Source organism: Echeneis naucrates, chromosome 19 (assembly GCF_900963305.1).
Source record: "Echeneis naucrates chromosome 19, fEcheNa1.1, whole genome shotgun sequence".
Taxonomy (NCBI): Eukaryota; Metazoa; Chordata; class Actinopteri; order Carangiformes; family Echeneidae; genus Echeneis; species Echeneis naucrates.
The window spans coordinates 4462501-4482493 of NC_042529.1; the positions used below are offsets into that span (position 1 = coordinate 4462501).

General features: G+C 43.8%; 2 protein-coding genes across 2 annotated transcripts in view; both read left to right on the forward strand.

The window, feature by feature from the left end:
* Nucleotides 1-11270, forward strand: part of usp54b (ubiquitin specific peptidase 54b) — a 42377-nt gene extending 31107 nt beyond the window's left edge. Inside the window, exons 9-16 of the mRNA XM_029527581.1 lie at nt 802-951; nt 1282-1474; nt 1708-1890; nt 2274-2493; nt 3264-3650; nt 3929-4056; nt 4173-4331; nt 11099-11270. Of these exons, the coding sequence (XP_029383441.1) occupies nt 802-951; nt 1282-1474; nt 1708-1890; nt 2274-2493; nt 3264-3650; nt 3929-4056; nt 4173-4331; nt 11099-11130 (1452 nt within the window). The 3' untranslated portion in view covers nt 11131-11270. The remainder of the gene's footprint in view (nt 1-801; nt 952-1281; nt 1475-1707; nt 1891-2273; nt 2494-3263; nt 3651-3928; nt 4057-4172; nt 4332-11098) is intronic.
* Nucleotides 11271-11345: 75 nt separating this feature from the next.
* Nucleotides 11346-16779, forward strand: LOC115060433 (uncharacterized). The gene is made up of 4 exons (XM_029528363.1): nt 11346-11925; nt 12832-12959; nt 13063-13194; nt 16368-16779. Exons 1-4 carry the CDS (start codon nt 11346-11348, stop codon nt 16422-16424), a joined length of 897 nt encoding a protein of 298 aa, XP_029384223.1. The 3' UTR covers nt 16425-16779.
* Nucleotides 16780-19993: the final 3214 nt, after the last annotated feature.

A 19993-nucleotide genomic window follows, 5' to 3' on the forward strand; every position in this document is an offset into this window, starting at 1 on the left:
TGCTTTCTCTCTTTTCTGCTTCCCTGCTTCTCCATTATGCCTTGCCTCTGCTTAGATTAGATTATTGTGCTGAAACAATGATTCTATTTCACTAAATAACAATTTTAATTGATTCATCTGCAGTGTAAGTCATTTATAAAACAAAAAAGCTGAACAGTCTGGCTGCAGCGTCTAACACTGGAGGATTTGCTGTTAATCGCCATTGTTAATTGATTATATCTTTTGTGATGGGCTGTTGTATTTGGAACTATTTTCTGACCCTTTAGAGGGTAATCATTAATCGACAAAAAAATGAATTGTCAAGAATGAAAGTATTCGTTTGTCATTGACTGTATTGAACCACGCGGGTCTTTCCAGCTGCTTGTGAAGGTGGGCTACATCACATCACGATGAGACGGGATTATTCTGAAGGTTACGGTAATTACATCACAATGGTTTTGGTGTAAAAACGTGCAAATAGCAGCGGTGTCGTCTGCAGCAGCTGACCTTACTCAGGCAGCAATGTGAGATCTGGTCATTGTTTCTGCATGAAAATCTGCAGCAGTTTATGCAGCACTGGGCTGTGTGTGCAGAGGAAAGTGATGAGTTTGAGGAAAGGCAGTATGTGAGGGATTACTGCATACAGCATATACACTAGGTGAGCAAAAATGTGCTTGTATTCACATTAACTCCTCTGTCTCTATCTCCCCCCCCCCCCCCACCGCACACATCTCCCTCTCTTCCCTGCATCTCTCCCTCCCTCCCTGTCTCCTGCTCCTCCTCCCTCCCTCTCTCTCTCTCTCTCTCTCTCTCTCTCTGTAGTTGTTTTACCGTGTGACAGAGGAGAGGGCTCGCCAGGCGGAGCTCTACTTGGTGGGCATGGTGTGCTACTACGGCAAGCACTACTCCACCTTCTTCTTCCAGACCAAGATACGCAAGTGGATGTACTTCGACGACGCCCACGTCAAAGAGGTGAGACACAGTTTGAGGTCTGCATGCTGCAATACGGGGAGGGTGGACTGTGCAGTATCTGCTGCATCTCCACTTGTGCCTGTGAGAGCAGGGACAGTAGACACAACTGGAACTATGATGCGTGCCAGTTTCAGTGCCGTTCTGTGCAATTCTGCATTTAGGGTGTAATTCCCATCTCCGTTTAAATCACAGTGCAGCTCTCTGGGCTACACTTGGTCTTATGTTGTATTGCTTCATATTTAGGCATGAATTATGTGCCATAAGGCTGTGTGTGTGTGTGTGTGTGTGTCTGTGTGTGTGTTCGTGTTCGTTCCCTTGCTGCACTTCCAGATTGGCCCTAAGTGGAAGGACGTAGTTTCTCGCTGTATCAAAGGCCACTATCAGCCCCTTCTGCTGCTCTACGCTGACCCCCGTGGGACGCCAGTGATACTGCAGGAGAGCCCCAACCCCTGTACCAGCTCCAACCCGCAGCTGGAGCTCCAGCACTGCAGCAGCAAGGCTGGTTACGACAGCGAAGACTCCGGTACAGCAAAGATGACACACTCTGCTACAGATCAGATCAGATTACTTAGTGTTTATCTTCCGGGGGGGGCATGCAAGGTTATGGCTTTAAATCTCTGACCTTCAACCCTATAATCCATCCGCTGCTACTATATGATGCAGAGAATCAACTTTCTTTTCCTGCCTTTGACTATAAATATATGGAGATGAAGGATTAACTCAAAGGTCATCTCTCTCTCTCTTGTTGTCTCTCAGGTCGGGAGCCGTCCATATCCAGCGATACTCGAACTGACTCTTCAACGGACAGCTCCAGCCACCGCGTGTCTCGCAGCCGACCTCTCCACCAGTCCACAGGCAGCCACCTCTCCAGTGAATCTCAGACCACGGTGGTCTGTAATTACGACACAGGCACACCACCGCACTGTGCTGACGCCCGAGGTAACACTGGCAAGTCCGGACGCAAAAACTTCTCTCTGCTCACAGAGCGCGGCTGCACTTTCAGTCCGGATGCTTTGGAAGTGTCAAAAAACTGCAAGTACACAAGTTAGCACAGAGTTTTCAGGCAGTCAGATAAAGTGCCAGAGGATGTTGGTACAAGACAGAGCAAACAAAGGTCAGTTTTCATATTTCAGTGCAAAAGAAGTGAGTTCTTTGTCCCTGCGCTTCATCACTGCAGACTCTTCAGGTTATGTGCCTCGTTAGTGGTTATACTCATATTTACTTGCACTGCTGCCAACATAATTGGCCCCTGTGGGATAAATAAAAATGTTATTGGATTTACTTTCTGTCTCTTTTTTCTCCTCATCTTCTCCCACTCTCAGAGTCAGCGGTGGAGGGTCCTCCCCGCCCTCCCTCTCCTCCCCTGCAGGAGTACAAGGAGACGGCCGTCTTCCTGCTCTCCTCCCGCCGGCCTCTCACCTCTTCCTCCTCGTCATCTAGACCCCTGTCTTCCTCCTCCTCGTCAGGAGTAGGGGGGTGTGAGGGAGGGGTCGGGGGTCCCCACTGGGAGGATGAAAGCACCAGCAGTGAGAGCAAGTCCAGGTACTGCACCACCGACACACATGGACCTCAGACATCCTGCCTATGAATTCATGTTCAGAATGTTTAGACTGATTCATTGTTACTGCTGTATTGTTGTGTTGTTAGATACCTTAGCTCAGTCACAATGACCATAGAGGTCACACAGTGAATGTTAGATGACTAATGAAGGATATAGCAGCAATTTTTATTTTTTTTTATTTATTTTATTTATTCATTTTTAGGCTTTAGCTTTTTTTTTTTTTTTTTTTTTAACTGGATAATATTGTTACAATTTTACAAGAAAAGAAAGCAATTTAAAATCCATTCACTTAAGTAAAGTTCGGTACTTTTAAATGTAAGTTTTGTTGACATTAATGTTCACTATTGACAGTTTTAGATTTAAAAAAAGAGTAACTAAATTCAAATGGGCTCGTTATTGGAGTGTCATGTAAGTTCATGTAGCTTTTATGATCACATGCTGTTAAGTCCTTTACTTCAACAGCCTCTGCTTGGATTAGTATTTAGATTGGGAATTTTGAGTGTCTCTTCCCAAACACGTTTCTGTTTCTGTTGTTGTTCGTCTCAGTCTGTGTCTTCCAAGAATCCCCTGGACACGTAAGCTGTCCCAGCTGAACTGTGTTTTAACTTTGATTTTGATTTTGAACTTTTGATTTTTTTCTCCTTTCTTTTAGGAGAATTTCATGACTTTTATTTGAGCGGGAGGTGATATTATTCTCACCACTCCAAATGATGTGACATCCCGTGCAACATCTTTCTTCCTTGCTCTGTAGCTCTTCGGGAGGCCGCTACAGGCCAACCTGGAGGCCCAGGAGAGAGGCCCTGAACATCGACAGCATCTTCACCCGCCAGCGAGGCTCCTCTCTGGGCTACAACACCCTGCCTGGTCCTGCTGTCCCTCCAGAGTCCCAGGACTCCTTCCCTTTAGTGGGACCAGCTCCCCTCACACAGCCGGGGCTGCAGGAGGTAGAAAGGAGGGAGATCGGGGAGTTGGAGGCGGGGTTTGGGCTGGTTGGGCAGCCCAGGTCTCTGGGCAGCGGGCGGACAATGGGTCCCCCTGCCCCTCCACCTCTGAGAGGGGTGGAGCACCAGCCACGTCTGATTCAGAGGATGGAGAGTGGCTACGAGAGCAGTGAGAGGAACAGCAGCAGCCCTGACAGGTAGGAAACTCATAAATAACAATTACTTTCTCCTCGTTTCTGTCTCTGCCGTCGATCACGCTTGCCTCTCATGGGTTCCTTGTCACTCTTGTTTTTCTGTTCACTTTACCTTTATCAGCATCAAATACAAATGTGACATCAACAACAACAAATGGTCCAACAGTCAGGAGTCATAACAACAGATCAATCAAAGAACACAGTCATTTAGGTGTATTGTCTGCGTTTTCAACATTGTTCCCCGTCTTCCCTCTGCGTTTTCTTTTTCTGTCTGTCCAAAGGGACGTGGGGCAACAGAAACGGGCGCTGATGTCCGGACCTTCATGGCGTTCGGTGCCCAAATCAAAGAGCAGCGGTGCCATTCTTCAAGAGCTGCCCTTGCCCAGCTGGAGTGGTGGCACCAACACAGGTGTGTATTTCTGCGCTTATTTACCTCTACAGTACGTGTTGTTTTGATTGGTTTTCACCTTTTTCACCTTTTTCCTCTTCTCCTTTGTGTGTGTGTGTGTGTGTGTGTGTGTCCAGGCTCAGGACGCAGTGAGCTGGATGAGCTGCAGGAGGAGGTGGCGAGGAGAGCCCGCCAGCAGGAGCAGCAAAAGCGGAGAGAGGCCGAGCGAGAGGCAGCCATGGGATTTAACCCCAAACCCAGCAAATACATGGACCTGGACCAGCTCCAACACCAGGGTATGGATGAAGGAGGAGTGAAAAGAAAAACAGAGGGTAGGAGTGGTTAGTGCAGGAGAGCGAGGAGCTGTATGGAAGTATAAATGTTTTTTATATAGTTGTTTCTCCCCAAAGAGAAAAAACATATTTTCTCATCACTTCTCTAGAGGTATCCATCCATGAGGACTGTTTTTTTTTTTTTTAAAGATACAGGTGTCTTAACTTTCTTTATCTATTCCATTATATAATGGATGCTAATAGAGTTTCAGCTTCAGTTTCAGGAGTTTCAAACCAATTACCAAAGGCCACCATCTATCAATTAAAATTGCAGACTGCAAGTGAGAGGTGAAAATATATGTTTTCTTCTGACATTTTGTGTGAACTGACCCTTTAAGGAGAACATAAACACATTTAAAGCTACACGGGGCGTCCTCGATATTTTAATCCCCCAGATATTAAAGCGCCATGATTTTGGATTTCACTAAAAACTTTCACTTAAACCAAAGCACATTGTGGAATTTCCACTGGACGGATGTGTCTGTTTTTAAAGCTCTTCGTCATTTTGTAATTAAGTGTATTTTTATGTTAAAATCTTGCCCGGTGCAGCTTTAAGGTCACACTATCACCTGTTGTCTAGTTTAGCAGTGACAGTGACTTGTATGTCCGTGCTTCTGTCTGACCTTTTTGTCCTCATTCCCATCTGTTCATCTGTCTCTCCATCTGTCTCCCTCAGTCGGTGTTTTTCTTTTTTCTTTTTTTTTTTTGCCTACTTAAACTCAAACTTTATATACTGAGTTTCCGTGTGTCATCCATCAGTGTTTGATGTCAGTAAGTGTGTGTGTGTGTGTGTGTGTGTGCGTGTGTGTGTGTGCGTCCAACAGTTCCACCTGATTAGGAAATGCTCAGTGATTCCCATTTAAACTCCTCAAAAGTCCCAGTCCAAGTTCGGAGGTTTGATGTCCTGGCCAAACTCTGGAGTTGTGTGTGTGTGTGTGTGTGTATCTGTTTCTGAATTCTCAAAAAGACATTGTGTTTATGTGCCCGTCCATGTTTTTTCCTCTTATAGTGTGTGTGTTTGTGTGCTATACTTTATTAATTTGTAGTCATGTGTGCTCCAGCTATGTACAATAGATCTTCGTTTGTGTGTGAAATTGTGTTTTTCAGAGCTACAGACGCACTATTCACTCTTAGGATCGCTCCACTAATTTAAAGTCAATATATCAGTTGGCCTATTGGCCTTTCATCAGTTGAATGACCTTACTTAAAACTAGGGGACAACAAATTACTGTCACTATCTACAGACATATGAAATTTCAATTGTAAACCAGGAAGTGAGGCCTAACGAGAGAGGTGCCCGGTGTAAGAAGTCGGGACATGTGCGTCGGAATTCATTTTTAATCCACATTTTCTATAGTTTGATTCACCGTATTGGTCCAGACTGAAATGGCTCAACAGCTAATGGATGAATTGCTTTGAAACGTGGTACGGACAGCCATGATACCCAGATGATGGATGCTAATGACTTTGGTGATCCGCTGACTTTTTCCTTTACAGCCACAGTGAATCTGAGATGTAGCCCAACATGCTCTTGATAGATTTTCATGACATTTTGCAGAGTCATGTCTTCCAAAAGGATTGGAATAATCTTGGTGAACTTTTCATCCAGCACGATCAGTAGGACAAAATCTTAATTTTCTCAATATATGTGTTTCTGATGAAATATGGGAACATGACGTTTCAGTCAGCCTCAGATAGTGACCATTATACCTGCTTAACATCAGCGTTGTCACTGTGAACGTGTTGGCGTGCTCTCAGCGGGGCATCTGTCCTCTAGCTTAATGGATTTCAATGCTAAATCACTCAAAGACACAATCAGGATTTCAGATTTGACACGGACGTAATTGGTGTCAAATTAAATAAGACACCAACGCTGTTAAATTATAACATTCATGTGGCGTGTCAATTTGCCATTCATCATTCAGACACCTGAGAAATGTGCAATGTGTAATTTGCAAACTGACTTGGACAGGAGGCGACAGACCTGACACATGGCTCCAAGGATATTTCTGTTGTGTTCCCAAAAGGTTTGTCCATATTTTTGTTTGCGATTCTGTCTTCTACTCTCCGATACCTGACTACACAAAGTCATGATCACATCTGTCGCATTAAAAATTTATTAGATCCCATTTTTTAATAGCTTTACCATTAACACTGTATAGATGACGGTTTTTACTGTTGTAAGACTCAAGTTAAAGCTTTTGTGAAATATAAATGGATATATTAGTGCTGCAGAATCTTTACTGTACCATAAATACCAATTTCCACACTAGGGCCTCAAAATTAAAATCTGCATGTAACACAGGTGGTGTTTTTAGTGGTTTAACTTTCCAATATAACATTTCACAATTTTGCTAATGGCAAATGTTGCACAGATGTAAATCTTTTCTTCTTTGCAGCTCTAAAATAACATTTTTCAGAAGCTTGACAGTGCAAACTGCTGTGCAGGCATAGAAGGAGAATTAATTTCTGGTAAAACTTCTTTTTTATCCAGCTATGAAAAAATGTAATTATTGATGAATTGCGCGGTATTTGAACGTTCATAAGTTTTTCTGATATCAGTGTCAATATCGGAACAAATTTATGTGTATGTGTGTATTTTCATGCGCATTTGGTCCATTCATCCATAAATTTTAATTTTCTGTGTGTGCTTCTATATTCAAAAAGTGTGTGTGTGTGTGTGTGTGTGTGGACCCATGTATGAACTGTAGGTGTGCAGGTTCTCCCCTCCAGCTCAGCACTAACTAAATCTATATCAGGGATTATTATGTCGTGTCCTGTCTGTCCTACTGTGTGTGCTTCAGTGTGTTCAGCCTCATGTACCTGACAGACACGCACACACATCACCGTGAGTACACTCAACCTTGATGAAGTGAAAGGACGCCTTGCGAACGAACAGATGGCATCACTATCAGTGCGATTACATAACAGAATTTGGGTTCCCACATCCGTATCAATGGTTTCAGGCAGACTCCAGACAATCTGCCTCAGTGTTTTAGAGGACGTTACAGCCAACAGCAACAACAGAGCTGCCATCAGCACCTCCTTTATTCTCTCTCTAGCCATTCGAAGTATGCTAAATCAAGCCAAGATGGGTGATGGCTGGTCTTTTGTTGTCCTTCTCTGCATCTTTATTATAACAAACTAACATTCAGGGTGCGTTCACAAGGCTACGCATTAACGAAAGCTTCCTTTGAAAACAAATCTTTTGATCTCTCCCCTTGTCTGGTGTCTGTAGCTTAATGAACGTAGCCTCAACTCTGCTCCTCTCTTATCAAATGTTGACTTTTTGACTCACTAACTACAGTATAAATCTACATATCAATGCATTTACAATAGAGTTGCGAAGTGGGAAGTATTTCTTATCACAAGCGTTTCCTCTGAGACAACATAACCTCTGCAGAGCAGCAGCTATTGTTGCCAAAAGTGGAGGCTGCCGGTTAAAGCTGGTTAATCCAGAATTGACTCACTAGTGTCTGTCATACAGAAATGTGAAGTTTGCTAATGGCAGTTTTCAACAACAACTTTCAACCAAGCCAATTTTCATGTGAAACCAATTTGAGCTTTAGTGGCAAACTTTATATTAACTTAAAGGAGGCAACGTTTTATTGACGATGGCTTCAAGCTTTTATTTGGAGGAAAAAAATAGCATTCATCTTTTTTACATATTTAATGTTCGGTTTTAGTTTGGTCTGGTATAGTTGAAGGACAGTATACAACAGGACCCACGAGCCTCAGCGCTGTAGTATGTCTGTAAAGCTCTTTCCCTTAAATTTGGAACAAAGAAACTGTAGCACACATTTATCCGAAACTGACCTTGAACATGACTTTAATTTTTCACAGTATTTCTTAAAAATGTAATTCTTCGTCTGCATAGCGCATAATGGAATTAAAAGGTCCCTGGGAGTTGTAGCTGAATCCCTTCCAAAAGCTTTAATATTCAAATGCTTGCACCTTTGAGGATATATCATATATTTCTAACATGGTGCTGATACTTTATATGTATGAAGGAAGTTCATAGATAAACTGTAATAAAATAAAAGAGGGAACCTGAGATAAATCCTCCCACTTTGCAAATCTATACTTGTTTAAAATACACACACATTGACTTACATTAGAGGAGCCTAAAGCATGTCAGCCCCCTCATAACCACTCCTTCTGCTCTGCTTCTCTTTCCTCTGTCTCCTTTTGTCTCACCTGTTCTTGCATTTTCACATTTTGTCTCTGTCCTTAATCTTTGACTCTTATTCCTTTGGATATTCCTCCTTGCTGTTTCCTTTTCTTTTCCGTTCTATCACTCCCCCCCCCCCCCCCGCCACTCTATCATGATATCTTTCTCTCTTCTTCTTCTTTCTCTCCCACTCTGTTGTTAACATCTTCAGCTGTGCTCAGACCCCTGCATGAGGCTAACGCTCATAGCGGATTGGCTGTAGCTGCGTGCATGAGGAGCACTGGGGGCCCAATCAAACGCAGGCAGGAACAGGAAATGGAACGGGAGACAGGAAGCGCCCGTCCACAGGGGCCTCACAGGTACCGCCACTGTCCCCCTCCCCCATATGTGTCCGCAAAGGTGCCTGTTTCAGTATCACCTCAGACCCCTTTCCTCCCCTCTCTCACTTTGTGTGTGTGCTCAGCTCAGGCTGTCCTCAAACCCACCTCAGGACCCCTCTGTGTGTGTCCTCTGGGTGCTGGCTGTAAAAAAAAAAAAAAAGACCTCAACACCCTCATGTGTGCGTCTGCAGCTCTGGCTGTCCAAAAGTCCCAGAACCCCCCTGTAACCCCAAGCACTGCACTTTCACGTCCGGCTGTATGTGCGTCTGACCGTGTGTGTGTGTGTGTTCTCAAACACCTTCTTATCTTATCCTCTTTGTGCGTGTTTGTTGCAGTGCAGTAAAAAAAAAAAAACCTGCTTTACTGGGGCTGCTCTGTATTGCCATCGTGAATAAAAAAGAGACCGAATTTCACTTCTCCTCGCTTCACTGCCTCTCCCTTTCATTGTAGTGCTGCTCTTTGTAGCTGTGTGCAGCCAAGGCTTCCCTCTGCTCTTTATGTGCCGCTGATCTGTCCCTCTGTGCACCGTAAAGCTGCAGTCCATCGTCGTGTTTCTGTCCTGTGTGCCGTCGTGCGATTGCAGTCGATGTTCCTGTGCTGTGGTTCGCTTGTTTATTTATTTATTTGCTCTTTGCTGCTGTTTGTGTGTTACAGTAAGCCAGTCTGTCTCCCTCATGATGTGTTTGTGTGTCTGCGTGTGTTAGAGAGTAAGGGAAAGTGAGCTTCAGCAGTGGAGTTTGTGCTGAGAAAATAAAAGTTCAATTTAATATTGAAAGATAGTGAGACTGCTCATCTAGAATGTGCGACAGTACAGTATTTTAAGTTTATTACAAGGACATAATGATAGTAAGTAGAAAAGTACAGCAGAATCTGAGCATCCACAGGCTTTGGAGCAAAATGATTTAACTGTAAATTATTATTCATGTAAAAATTGCCAAAATTTCCGTCTTCTCAGTTTCGAAGATTTTTTTTTTTTTTTTTCCTTCAGAGACAGTAAATTAGTAATTTTTTTTCTGAAACTGTCCAACTGTCCGGGAAACAATTAATCAAAGAAATTGTTCAGAAAATCTTCAAATTTAAGTGTTGAAAAATGACTTAATAAAGTTTTTAATTCATGTGTTAAGTTTTTAGTACCAAGCTGGTAACTTCCAAGGTACTTCAGGTTGAACTCAGGCTTGTATGGAGTTAACAGGTTAGAAATACAGGCAGGAGATAATCCCATATTAAAGGTGGCCATTAGTAGGTTTAAATTTAATCTAACTGTCAGATGTGTTAGTGTTTGGTTTAGCTTCATCCAAACTGAAGCACGATTTTGAAGTCAACAAAATAAAAAATTAAACTGTTAACAAGAGGAGGTAAAGCTCCAGAGCTCAGCCTCTTTTCCTCCTCTCCTCTATTGATCAACACAAGCCTCTGATTTATAGCTCGCTGCTGCAAAGCCTGCTGGGTAATTACTAAGGCTGAAAAGAGACGGGAGAGTTAATGTGGGGGATGGGGGCCGACGCTCACATAGACATGTACAGGTCTGCGTGCACTTACATCAAAATAGACACACACAAATAGACAGACTTGCTTTTCCCACATACATACAAACACACACACACTCCTTTACTACACACTGATAGAGTGTAGACTGTGCAATGTCTCCACAGAGAGAACCCACTGATGTTCAACATATATCCCCCGCATATTATTGTATGTAAATCAATAAAGTAATATAGCAGCCTGGTGAGACTGAATTCCTCTGTGCTGTAGATGCCATATTTGTTTTCAGCGCTGATATACTGCACCAGTGTCTCGATGCAGCTCAGGCTAGATTGCTGTTTTGAAAATCATTAAGTGAAATGTTTGGTTGTTTTAGTTGCATATGTTGAAATGGGAGAGTTTGTGATCTGTCAGTCAATGGAGCTCAGCTTGTGCCCGCCTCATGAACAGCATGGCCGTGAAATCCCATTCACAAAGCGATGCTTGCACAAGGCTGCATCATTGCGTGTTTGTTGCTGTTTGCGCTGAGTGTAAGTGAGCTTGCGTTTGTCTCAGTGTGTGTGTCTGCTTATTTATCCTGTCGTGCCGTTGTGACCTTCCCTCTATGCAGTAACTTACCTGACGTCAGAGCTTTTTTTTTTTTTTTTTTTTTTTCTGCTGGCTGACTGACACCCTCCCTTTCCTGTGTCCTCCAGTGAACAGCCTGGGCCGGTCCAAGTACTGCTGACGCCCAATCAGGAGGAGGAAGAGGACCAGGCAACGCCCAACCAGGACGCTGCTCTGGGCCTGGGCCCGCCCCCTCCACCCTATCGGCCCGCTCCCCCTCGACCACCACTCACCCTCAACATCGCTCACCCTTGCGCCCCTTCCAGCCGAGGGGGGGAGGAGGCGGGTGGCTGCGTGGGGAGGAGAGGGGAGGAAGGCGAGGATGGGAGGGAGGGGATGGGGGTGAGGCTGTGCGAGTTGCTGCAGGCAGGGGGGGTGAGTGTCAGACCTCTGGGGAAGCACTTAGCCATCTCTCTGCCCTCGCTTCCTCTGCGTCTCTGGGATACACACACCACACACACCACACACACTGCACACTCCACACACCTTGAACCCACACACTTGTGCCCTCCTCCTCCGCCCTCTACTCCGCCCCCGTCTTCCCCTCTGGAAACCTCTGGGCCAAGGAAACCTCTCGCTCCTCTCTGGCAGTCTCCCCGGCCCCATTCTCCCCCTGGCGCCGCTCCGCACTGGCCGAGGCACGGTGCCACCTCCGACGGCAGCACGCGTCATTGGTCCTCCTGGAGTTTGGACCGCCCCGACGCCGTGGTGACGCCTTACAGCACGCCCCCAGACTGCTGTGTTCCCATCAGGCCGCCAACCTCCAGCCAGAACTACAGTTGCCAGTCCTCTCCGGGGCACTACGGCTCCCAGCATGCCCCAGGACAACACAGTGATCCTTCCTGTGAGCGCGAAGAGGCTGAGCTGTCTGAGCTGGACTCCCTTTATCGGGCCAGTCTGCAAGCTGGGAGGACAGGTAGACACACACACACACACACACACACACAAAACCGAGTGCTAGAATAACCCAGAAACCTATTGAGAACCGCATTCAGATATAAATCCCTAAATGATCAGCCAATAAATCAATAAGTAAACTGTCAGAAAAAGTACTATTCAGATAAGCATTTAATTTTTTTAACTGATTTTTAAAGCTGCTTTAAAAAAAACTGTTCAATAACTGCTGTATGAGTATTATGATGAGAAATGTTATATATATATATATATATATTTATTTATATTTATTATAATCACTTATCAGAAACATTTGTTGATGATGAAAGTAATCATCCATCTTGTGACTTCCTATAATCATCTTAGCTGTTAATTCTGCTAACAGTAATTCAAACCTATGCATGTGATTTTTTTTTTTTTTTTACTTGAGGTCCTCAAGGTTATAAATGTACAAAAGATACACGTGGAAAATGTCAGTATTATTGGAAACCAATTACAAGCGGTTCCCTAGCTCGACACTGTGAATACTCATTCTGAGTCGGTGGAGATAATGTGTACATGTATGTATACTAGTGCTAGTGCTAACTGGTGCTAGTTAGCTATCAGGTCCTTTCAGTACTACTTGAGGTTTTTGGTGAATGTTTTTAAAATACATTTATTAGTTGTTAAGTTTACTACATGGTACACTGTCACATGATTTTGCTAAAACTGCAAACTGCATCTGTTTCCACAGATAAATCTCAGGAAAATGTTTTGAATTTGTTTCACCAGGACCTTTGAAATGCTTAAATGTTCAGAGCACAGGACGGTTGATGTGTTTCTTCAGCGAGGGGCTGGAACAGGGCTCATTGTGAATCTATAAATGACGTCAAATCTTTTAAACTTCCAACATGAAAAAGCCTCCTGTGCCTCGTGTGTGTTTCCTCAGGCTGCAGCCCATCAGAGAGGCTCATATCCAGGGTGGGAGGGCAGGGTCGCTCCAAGACCCCCAATGCAGACATGGAGAGGAGTGTGTACGGGGCGGACTGTACCAGCACCCCCACCTACCTCAACAAGGTGCCACCTGCATGATCTTTCAGACAGAATCCCTTTGCGTGGTCACTTGCCATGATTTTGGATCCATTTTCCAGCATCTGACAGACATTTTCTCCATCTGCAGCCAATGATGTTGCGGGATCTGCGTTTTGGGGTGGAGCCTGATGACGGGGAAAGTCTGCGGCGGATTGGACGCAGCCTGAGCGGCACGGTGGTGACCTCGCGCCGCAGCCGCCTGACTGCTACCCGCAGCTTTGTAAGCCTCAACTCCTCATCTCGGACGCCCCCCCGTGGCTGTGCTGTTAAACTACATCAGCCTGATGGCCCGTCGTGGCACTTTACGCATTGCTTTTCCCTCTGCTCTTCTTCCCTGCTGTTTGTCCCGTTTCTTCCTCCTGTCCTGCTCTCGGCTTCTCCTCCTTCTCTCTCCTCTAAGGTGAAGCAGGCTGATGTCAGTGCCTCTCCTTGCTTACTTCCTCTCTTCTGAGTCCCTGTTGCTATTCCACCACTGTCATGTCCTCCATCCTCTCATCACCAACACCTTCTCATCACCACCTCCTTCCACTGCTTCACAGGTAAACAGTTGGCTGATCTCATAAAACTTCATTAGTTAAAGGAAACTCACAGTCCGTCATCTGCTCAAGCCAAGACTGGGAACAGTATGCTGACTGGATTTCCTCGGCTGAGCTGCTTTGGGTGCCAGATGATCAGCTTCCAAGCACTGATACTGAGTCCTCCTATTTTATTAATTTTCTGGTGAACATTTTACTTTCTGGCAAAGCAGATCCATCTGGCACAAAAGTAGGCTAAGTTCCTATTTGCAAATGGCTACATCCTGTGGAAGTGCTCGGATTTACATCAACTGCAGACACCCAAACGAGACTTTTATCCCTTTGCGAATCTGTCGTGTGTCAAATTTATTTAAATTTCCAGAAAGAAGTGCGTACATTCAGTATCTTGATTCTACAGGGAGAATATCGCCACAGTTTCAATGAATAATAATATTAATCGTATCAAAATAGAAATCAAATCCTCCATTTTTCTTTCAGATAGTAATTTGTGCCATAAGTGAGTTATTCTGTGCAACACAGAAAAACTGCCAACGTTGTTTTGTGTTTTTTCATCTCTGTAGAATATCAAATCTATGTTTGACAAGCAAAGGTGTCAGCTCAGGTTTTCACACTTCTTCACTTCCAGAGGAAGTGACTGCATGAGCTGAGGCTGATGCACATTGATCTGAAGAGACATGTCTCATGCCGATATTTCTATTAATTTGATCTAGATTAAAATAGTTGTCCCCTAACTTCATGAAGCAACTTCAGTAGACTTCTGCTTTATTTATTGGATGTCTTACACATGTCCTCCTTTCCTGTTGGTTCATGTGCGTCGTGTTTATGAGACGCTCACCTGCTGTCCGTTCACTCCTTTTGTCCAGGAGCTGTCGGGTGGTGCAGGGAGTTTCTGGCTGTGTCTGACGGGGGTCAAGCTGTCTTCTGATCAGAGTGCTGCTCTGCTTCACTAATGTCCCACTGCGTCCACTTACACTCGGGGCAGCAGCAGCAGCAGCAGCACCGGGGACCTCGACGGCATCGCCTCGACGAACCTGGAATTGGCTCAGGAGGATCAAATTTAACTCCTATCCTGTCCTTTCGCCTTCTCCCTCAAACCACATGCACAGGCAAAACACATGCACGCACACATGCACATCTGCACTGACGTAGAGCCTCCCCCAGCACCTGCAGCACCCTGCTTAGCCCCTTTCTGCCTTCCTCCCTCCTTCCTTCCCTCCCTTTTAACCTACTATTCTGTCTATGCAGTCACTCTGACCCCCAACTACAACCTCAACCTTCCCCCCCTACTTCCCGAGACTGTTGTTTCTTGTCTCCCCCTGGGTTTTCTGAGGGTTTCCCTGTGCAGTCAGCCGGGCGAGCATGCCACTTTCTGTGGCGTTGTCTGTTGGCGTCAGCGGCTCGACGGCAGGGTCTGATTGGGACATTCGCCCTCGGCAGACTCGCCCTCCACCCCACAGGACCCTCAGCTCAGGGGGAAGTTCTCACCAAGTAGCCACGCCTCTTCCTCTTTCTTCATGGGCATTTCTTGTTGGACGCACACGTAGCTGAACTGGGTCTGTTTCAGATGGACAGCCATACTTTTTCCTCTTTTCGTTTTAGGGGTTTGTTTGTTTTTCTTCTTCCTGTGTGCGCACACAGTAAACTCGCCCGAGACCGAACTCTCTAATAACTAAAAGTCATGTACAGAAAAACTCATGTATGAAACCTGTATGTTAATTAATAAGACCTTATGGAATGTTGATAATGATAATTAACGAATATTGATAAACTTAAAGTGGTACTTCCTCATGTCTGCATTTCAAATACGAGTGGAGTGCACTTCACAAGTGTCTAGCTGGAGTTTTCGCGCCCCCGCCCCTCCCAAACCGCTTGCCGACCTAATGACAGCTCTCCCGTTTCTACCGGGAGATTAAACAAGAAAAGCGCTTCTTTTTTCTCTGCTTCTTTCCTCTTCTTCTTTCCTTTCTTGCTTTCTTTTATTCTCGCTTGCTTTCTTTCTTCCAAACAGGAAACGGTAGCACCAGAAATAGGCCGACTGGGGAGGAAAGTGGAGAAGGAATGAGAATGTAGGTTGGGGAAACCCTTCTCTTAGGCTTTATCAGTGAAACCAGAGATGACTCAAGTGCGCTTTGCAAGGTCATTTGGCAGAAGTGCACTTTCCGAAGGCTATTTGACTGAGAAGCAGGTAGAGAGAGGTCGATGTTGTTTGTTTTACTTAAAGGCCTCAGGTGAACTTCAGTGGCACTTATGAATCCACACTTTTATTATTTCTCCCACTCACTGAAACTGGTTTTGAGACCTCAGATGTGACTAGACAAACACTCATCTTCAGCCTGAGACAGTGACATGTCTGATGTGGTTATGCTTTATGTGATATATATGTATTAGAGGTATATTTTCAGCCAGTGAGCTATCTTCTTCAGAGATGTCAACCATTCCTCGGTTATATGAACAGTTATTATACAGTATTGAAAAGTTATAACTTAACACTCCCCCTTTACTGAGTAGCATTCTGACATGTGTAGAGTATGTTTATTATATGCTTTATTCTATTAGATATCATGTAAAATAACAAAGTCCTTATGAAACAACTGGCCAATGCGAAATTCTTCAAGAATTTAATGATGTTGAATGATCGTTGTAACTAAACCAAAGGTTGGCACCTAACTCAGAGAGCATATTTAACATTGTTGTTTCCATTTAGTTTTGAATTCTGTTGGTTTTTCTTTGTTTTTTGTTGGTTGGTTTGTTTGTTTGTTGTTTGTTTCTGTTTGGGTTCTGGATGTGGGAGAATGTAGCCAATTGTAGCGCATGAGTCCGCTATGCAAATCAACCTTCCCTCACGATCCTGTTTCAGAGACAGTCAGGAGGCAGACACACCGACCCACCCACGGGCGCACTCCACGGACTCTAGCAGAGACACGGAGAGGAGGAAGAGAATCTCACGTTTAATGCTGCTGGCGAACTTTGTTGTTCTGCATCTACTACTATGTTTCATCCAATGGAATGCAAAAAGAGAGCAACAAGAGAGGGAGGGAGCGAGCTGGAGAACGAGAGCGAATGAATGTAAACTAAAGGATGAGAGTGTGTGTTTGTGTATGATGTGACGGTCAGAGACAGAGACGGGTGGAGAGTGAGGCCGCTGAAGATGGCTTATTGTTTGTGGGTGTGTGTAGACGACGTGTGTCAGTTCTGGGGTGGTGTTGCTCGGGGAAAGAGGGAACCTGTATTTTTGCAATAAAGTTATTACCAATGCACTCCCACAGGGGGCGTAACCACCGTAACATGTCTGTGTCTTCATTTGCAGAACAGATCAGGAAACAAAAGAAACAGCCAGTACCTGGAAGCTGCCCGGTGCAAACACAGTCCGACCTGCTGACCCCTCAGCAGCTGCACAGGAGCAGACGGGGTCGACAGCTAAGCTCAAAGTCACAGAGCAGTTAAAGTTAAAGTTTCTGGCAGAACTTGCAGTTCGTGGTGTGTAAAGGAGCAAAGTTTGATGCTGACCTTGCACCATTTTTTTTTTTTTTTTTTGACTGGTAAGTAATGTAAAGTGTTAATGCTAATTCTACCTGTGCAGCATAACCACAGCCTAAAAAAAAAGAAAAGAGCAATCACTGAAAAAATATAAAGCTTCACTGGATAAATACCATCAATAGAACGGATTTTTGCTCCATGATGTGAGAAATGAACTCCTGAGTCCAAATATAAAAGTTTTAAGATGCATTTGCTTCCACTTGGTGATATTTAAACTGACACGCTGCAGCACTAATATGGTGTAAACACAGAAGTGGTATGACGATGTTCATGCTGTCATGCTGTACTTGTTTTCTGAGCTGTTATTGCTTCTATCTGATGGTCTTAGCAACAACATCTTTACAGGTTGATTTTGAAGAATTTACTTTTGGACAAAAGAAGCTAAAAAAACATATATATATATCCAAACACACACACACCACAGAACATGTGTGGTTTGGCGTAATGCAATTGCTGAAGACAATTTTTGCAGTTTGGAAATGATCTGTGGGTGCTTGAGTATGAACGAACCAATGGTGAGTATGGTGACGCTGCGAAATATCATGATTCCTTGCTGTTTGCAGTTTTTCCTTTTGCCACCAGATGGAAGCCGTGACACGCTGCCAGTTCACACAATACATTCAGTCGCTGCCCCTCCCTTAGAGAGGTACTTACACACTGTCATCATTGACACATTAACATACAAACACACACACACACTCTTTGCACTGGCACAAACAACCTTTTATTGTCAAGGTCCTTCCTTCTGAGATGACAAAAGTTTGAAAGAGAGTTGATTAAAAAAAAAAAACGGCAGAGAAAAGGTGATGGATCAATAGCTGTTACGCTTCACATACTGTACACCTTTCTCTGGTATACACAAAATAATGGTTCTTTTATATCTGTGTGTCTTTGTGTCCACGTGTGTGTGTGTTAATGTTAGTCCTTATTTATCCTTTATAGAAAAACTGGCTAGAATTTGGTATTTGGATATCGTAGTAATGTGCAGGTGGATTTAGACTTTCTCAGGAGTTTGACTTAAAGTTGGGCATGTTTCAGAAAACTGAATTTTAAACTGTGCCCTCTGTTTTACCTGGAAGGTGAAGGCAACACAGGAAAATTACCCAAAGTTGTGTGCAGATAGTACACAACTATACACTATAGCATATTCTTAATGACATATGCAAAACACGTCACCAGACACATGGTTAATACATATCTTCTCGTGTGTGTCACTCAACATGCATAAGAACTTGTTAGAGATGTCTCTCTAATTAGAGACGGAACAGTGAATGGGATCATTTCTTTATAAATGAGCTGTTGCTAAGAGAAGTAGCTGTCTCTTTCAAAAATGCCTTCAGCATTTGTCAAGCATTGAGACCACAACTGCACAACTGAAGCAAATGCAAGAGGATGATATGAACAGGGAGCCCCACTGAAGCTCACGGTGGCAGTTTAACTGCCAGTGTGTGTCTTTACCACACTGTCCTACATCAGCATGTCAAGACAGTTTTTGCTCGGTGGCATATAACAAAGTACAACTGCAATTGAGATTAGTCTGACAGCAAACAGACACGAGAGGAAGCATTTTAACTGAGTGACTGAAAACAATTAACAGGAAACATCAGAAATCATAAGAAAAACTGCCTCTGCAAATGTGATATCATTAAGATGGATGATTATTCCAGTAAATCTGCAGTTAAAAAAATTTTACAGTACAGGCCAAAAGACACACCTTCTCATTCAAATGAATAGGAAAGTGTGTCCAAACTTTTGGCCTGTACTGTATTAGCCCAGGCTAAAATTGCAGCAATAGATAATTAGTCTTCAAAGGCCTGAATGGGGGATGATGCAGCCACAAAGAAATCAACTAAAAAAAAAAAAACAGAGTACAAGGATGTCTTTCAAGGTTGTTCTGCCTTAAGGGAGAATCTAACACACTACAGCACCAAAAGGTTTGTGGGGTATAAGAAATAAAAAGAAGACAGACGAGCCTGCTGGATCATCTAAATAACTTTACAGGAGAGCCAATTGCAAATTTGCCTCAAACAGAAGACTAAAATGAGAACACCATTGTCCTACAGCTGACTGTTATGTGTGTATTCAATGTCTGATTCTTTTATCTGACCTGTAAAACCTTCCAAATGCTGACTTAGATGACAGAGACACTCACTGATGATCTGTGAAAAACATGAATGAAGATTTTTTTTATTAAAAAAAAAAAAAAAAAAAGTTTTTACACCTTCTTGGTGTCAGTAAAGAAATGTATCACAAAAGGATAATGGAAACGTGTCACTGGACATGAGGTAGGAGGTCACATGATAGTTCCCCAGTTGTCATGAAAAGCGTGCGTCAGGGTGATATTATGGCTTTCATCAGAAAAGCTTCGGCGATATCTCGGTCTGGGCCGACAGAGCAATATTGCCATGCCCAGAAATTCTCAGAATAGATTTAATCATGCAGAGCCCAGACATCCTACTCTCAGATGAAACTTAAAATGCCTCACTCGTGTTCAAGAAAGCACATGGAGATGGCTGTTATCCCAATTTTATTTTTTTATTTTTTTATCCTTTGAGATCAGCTCTTTTTGGTAGGTTGTCTGAGAGCAGATTCACAAAAGCGTAGCATGTTGAAAAAATAGCTTGAGGAGCAGTCTACTGGAGACAGCATACCAGGAAGGACCTGGATTCCTGTGGAAGTTGAAAGAGTGCTTATCCCAGATCAAACATGGTGCAAACTCCACAAAGCACAAAACGTCTTACTGAAGATGGATGAACTGCAAAATTCCAAGATAAGACTGAGTATCCAAATCACATCGTTCAGAGAGGCAGACCCACAGGAAATCTTTGCATGTATCACATTTTGACTGGTTTCACAAATGCCAGATAATCTAAAATTTGTTGAGACAATTTTTTGTTTTATAATTGACTAACATAGTAAATTCCACGTTCCTTTATCTGGCAGCGT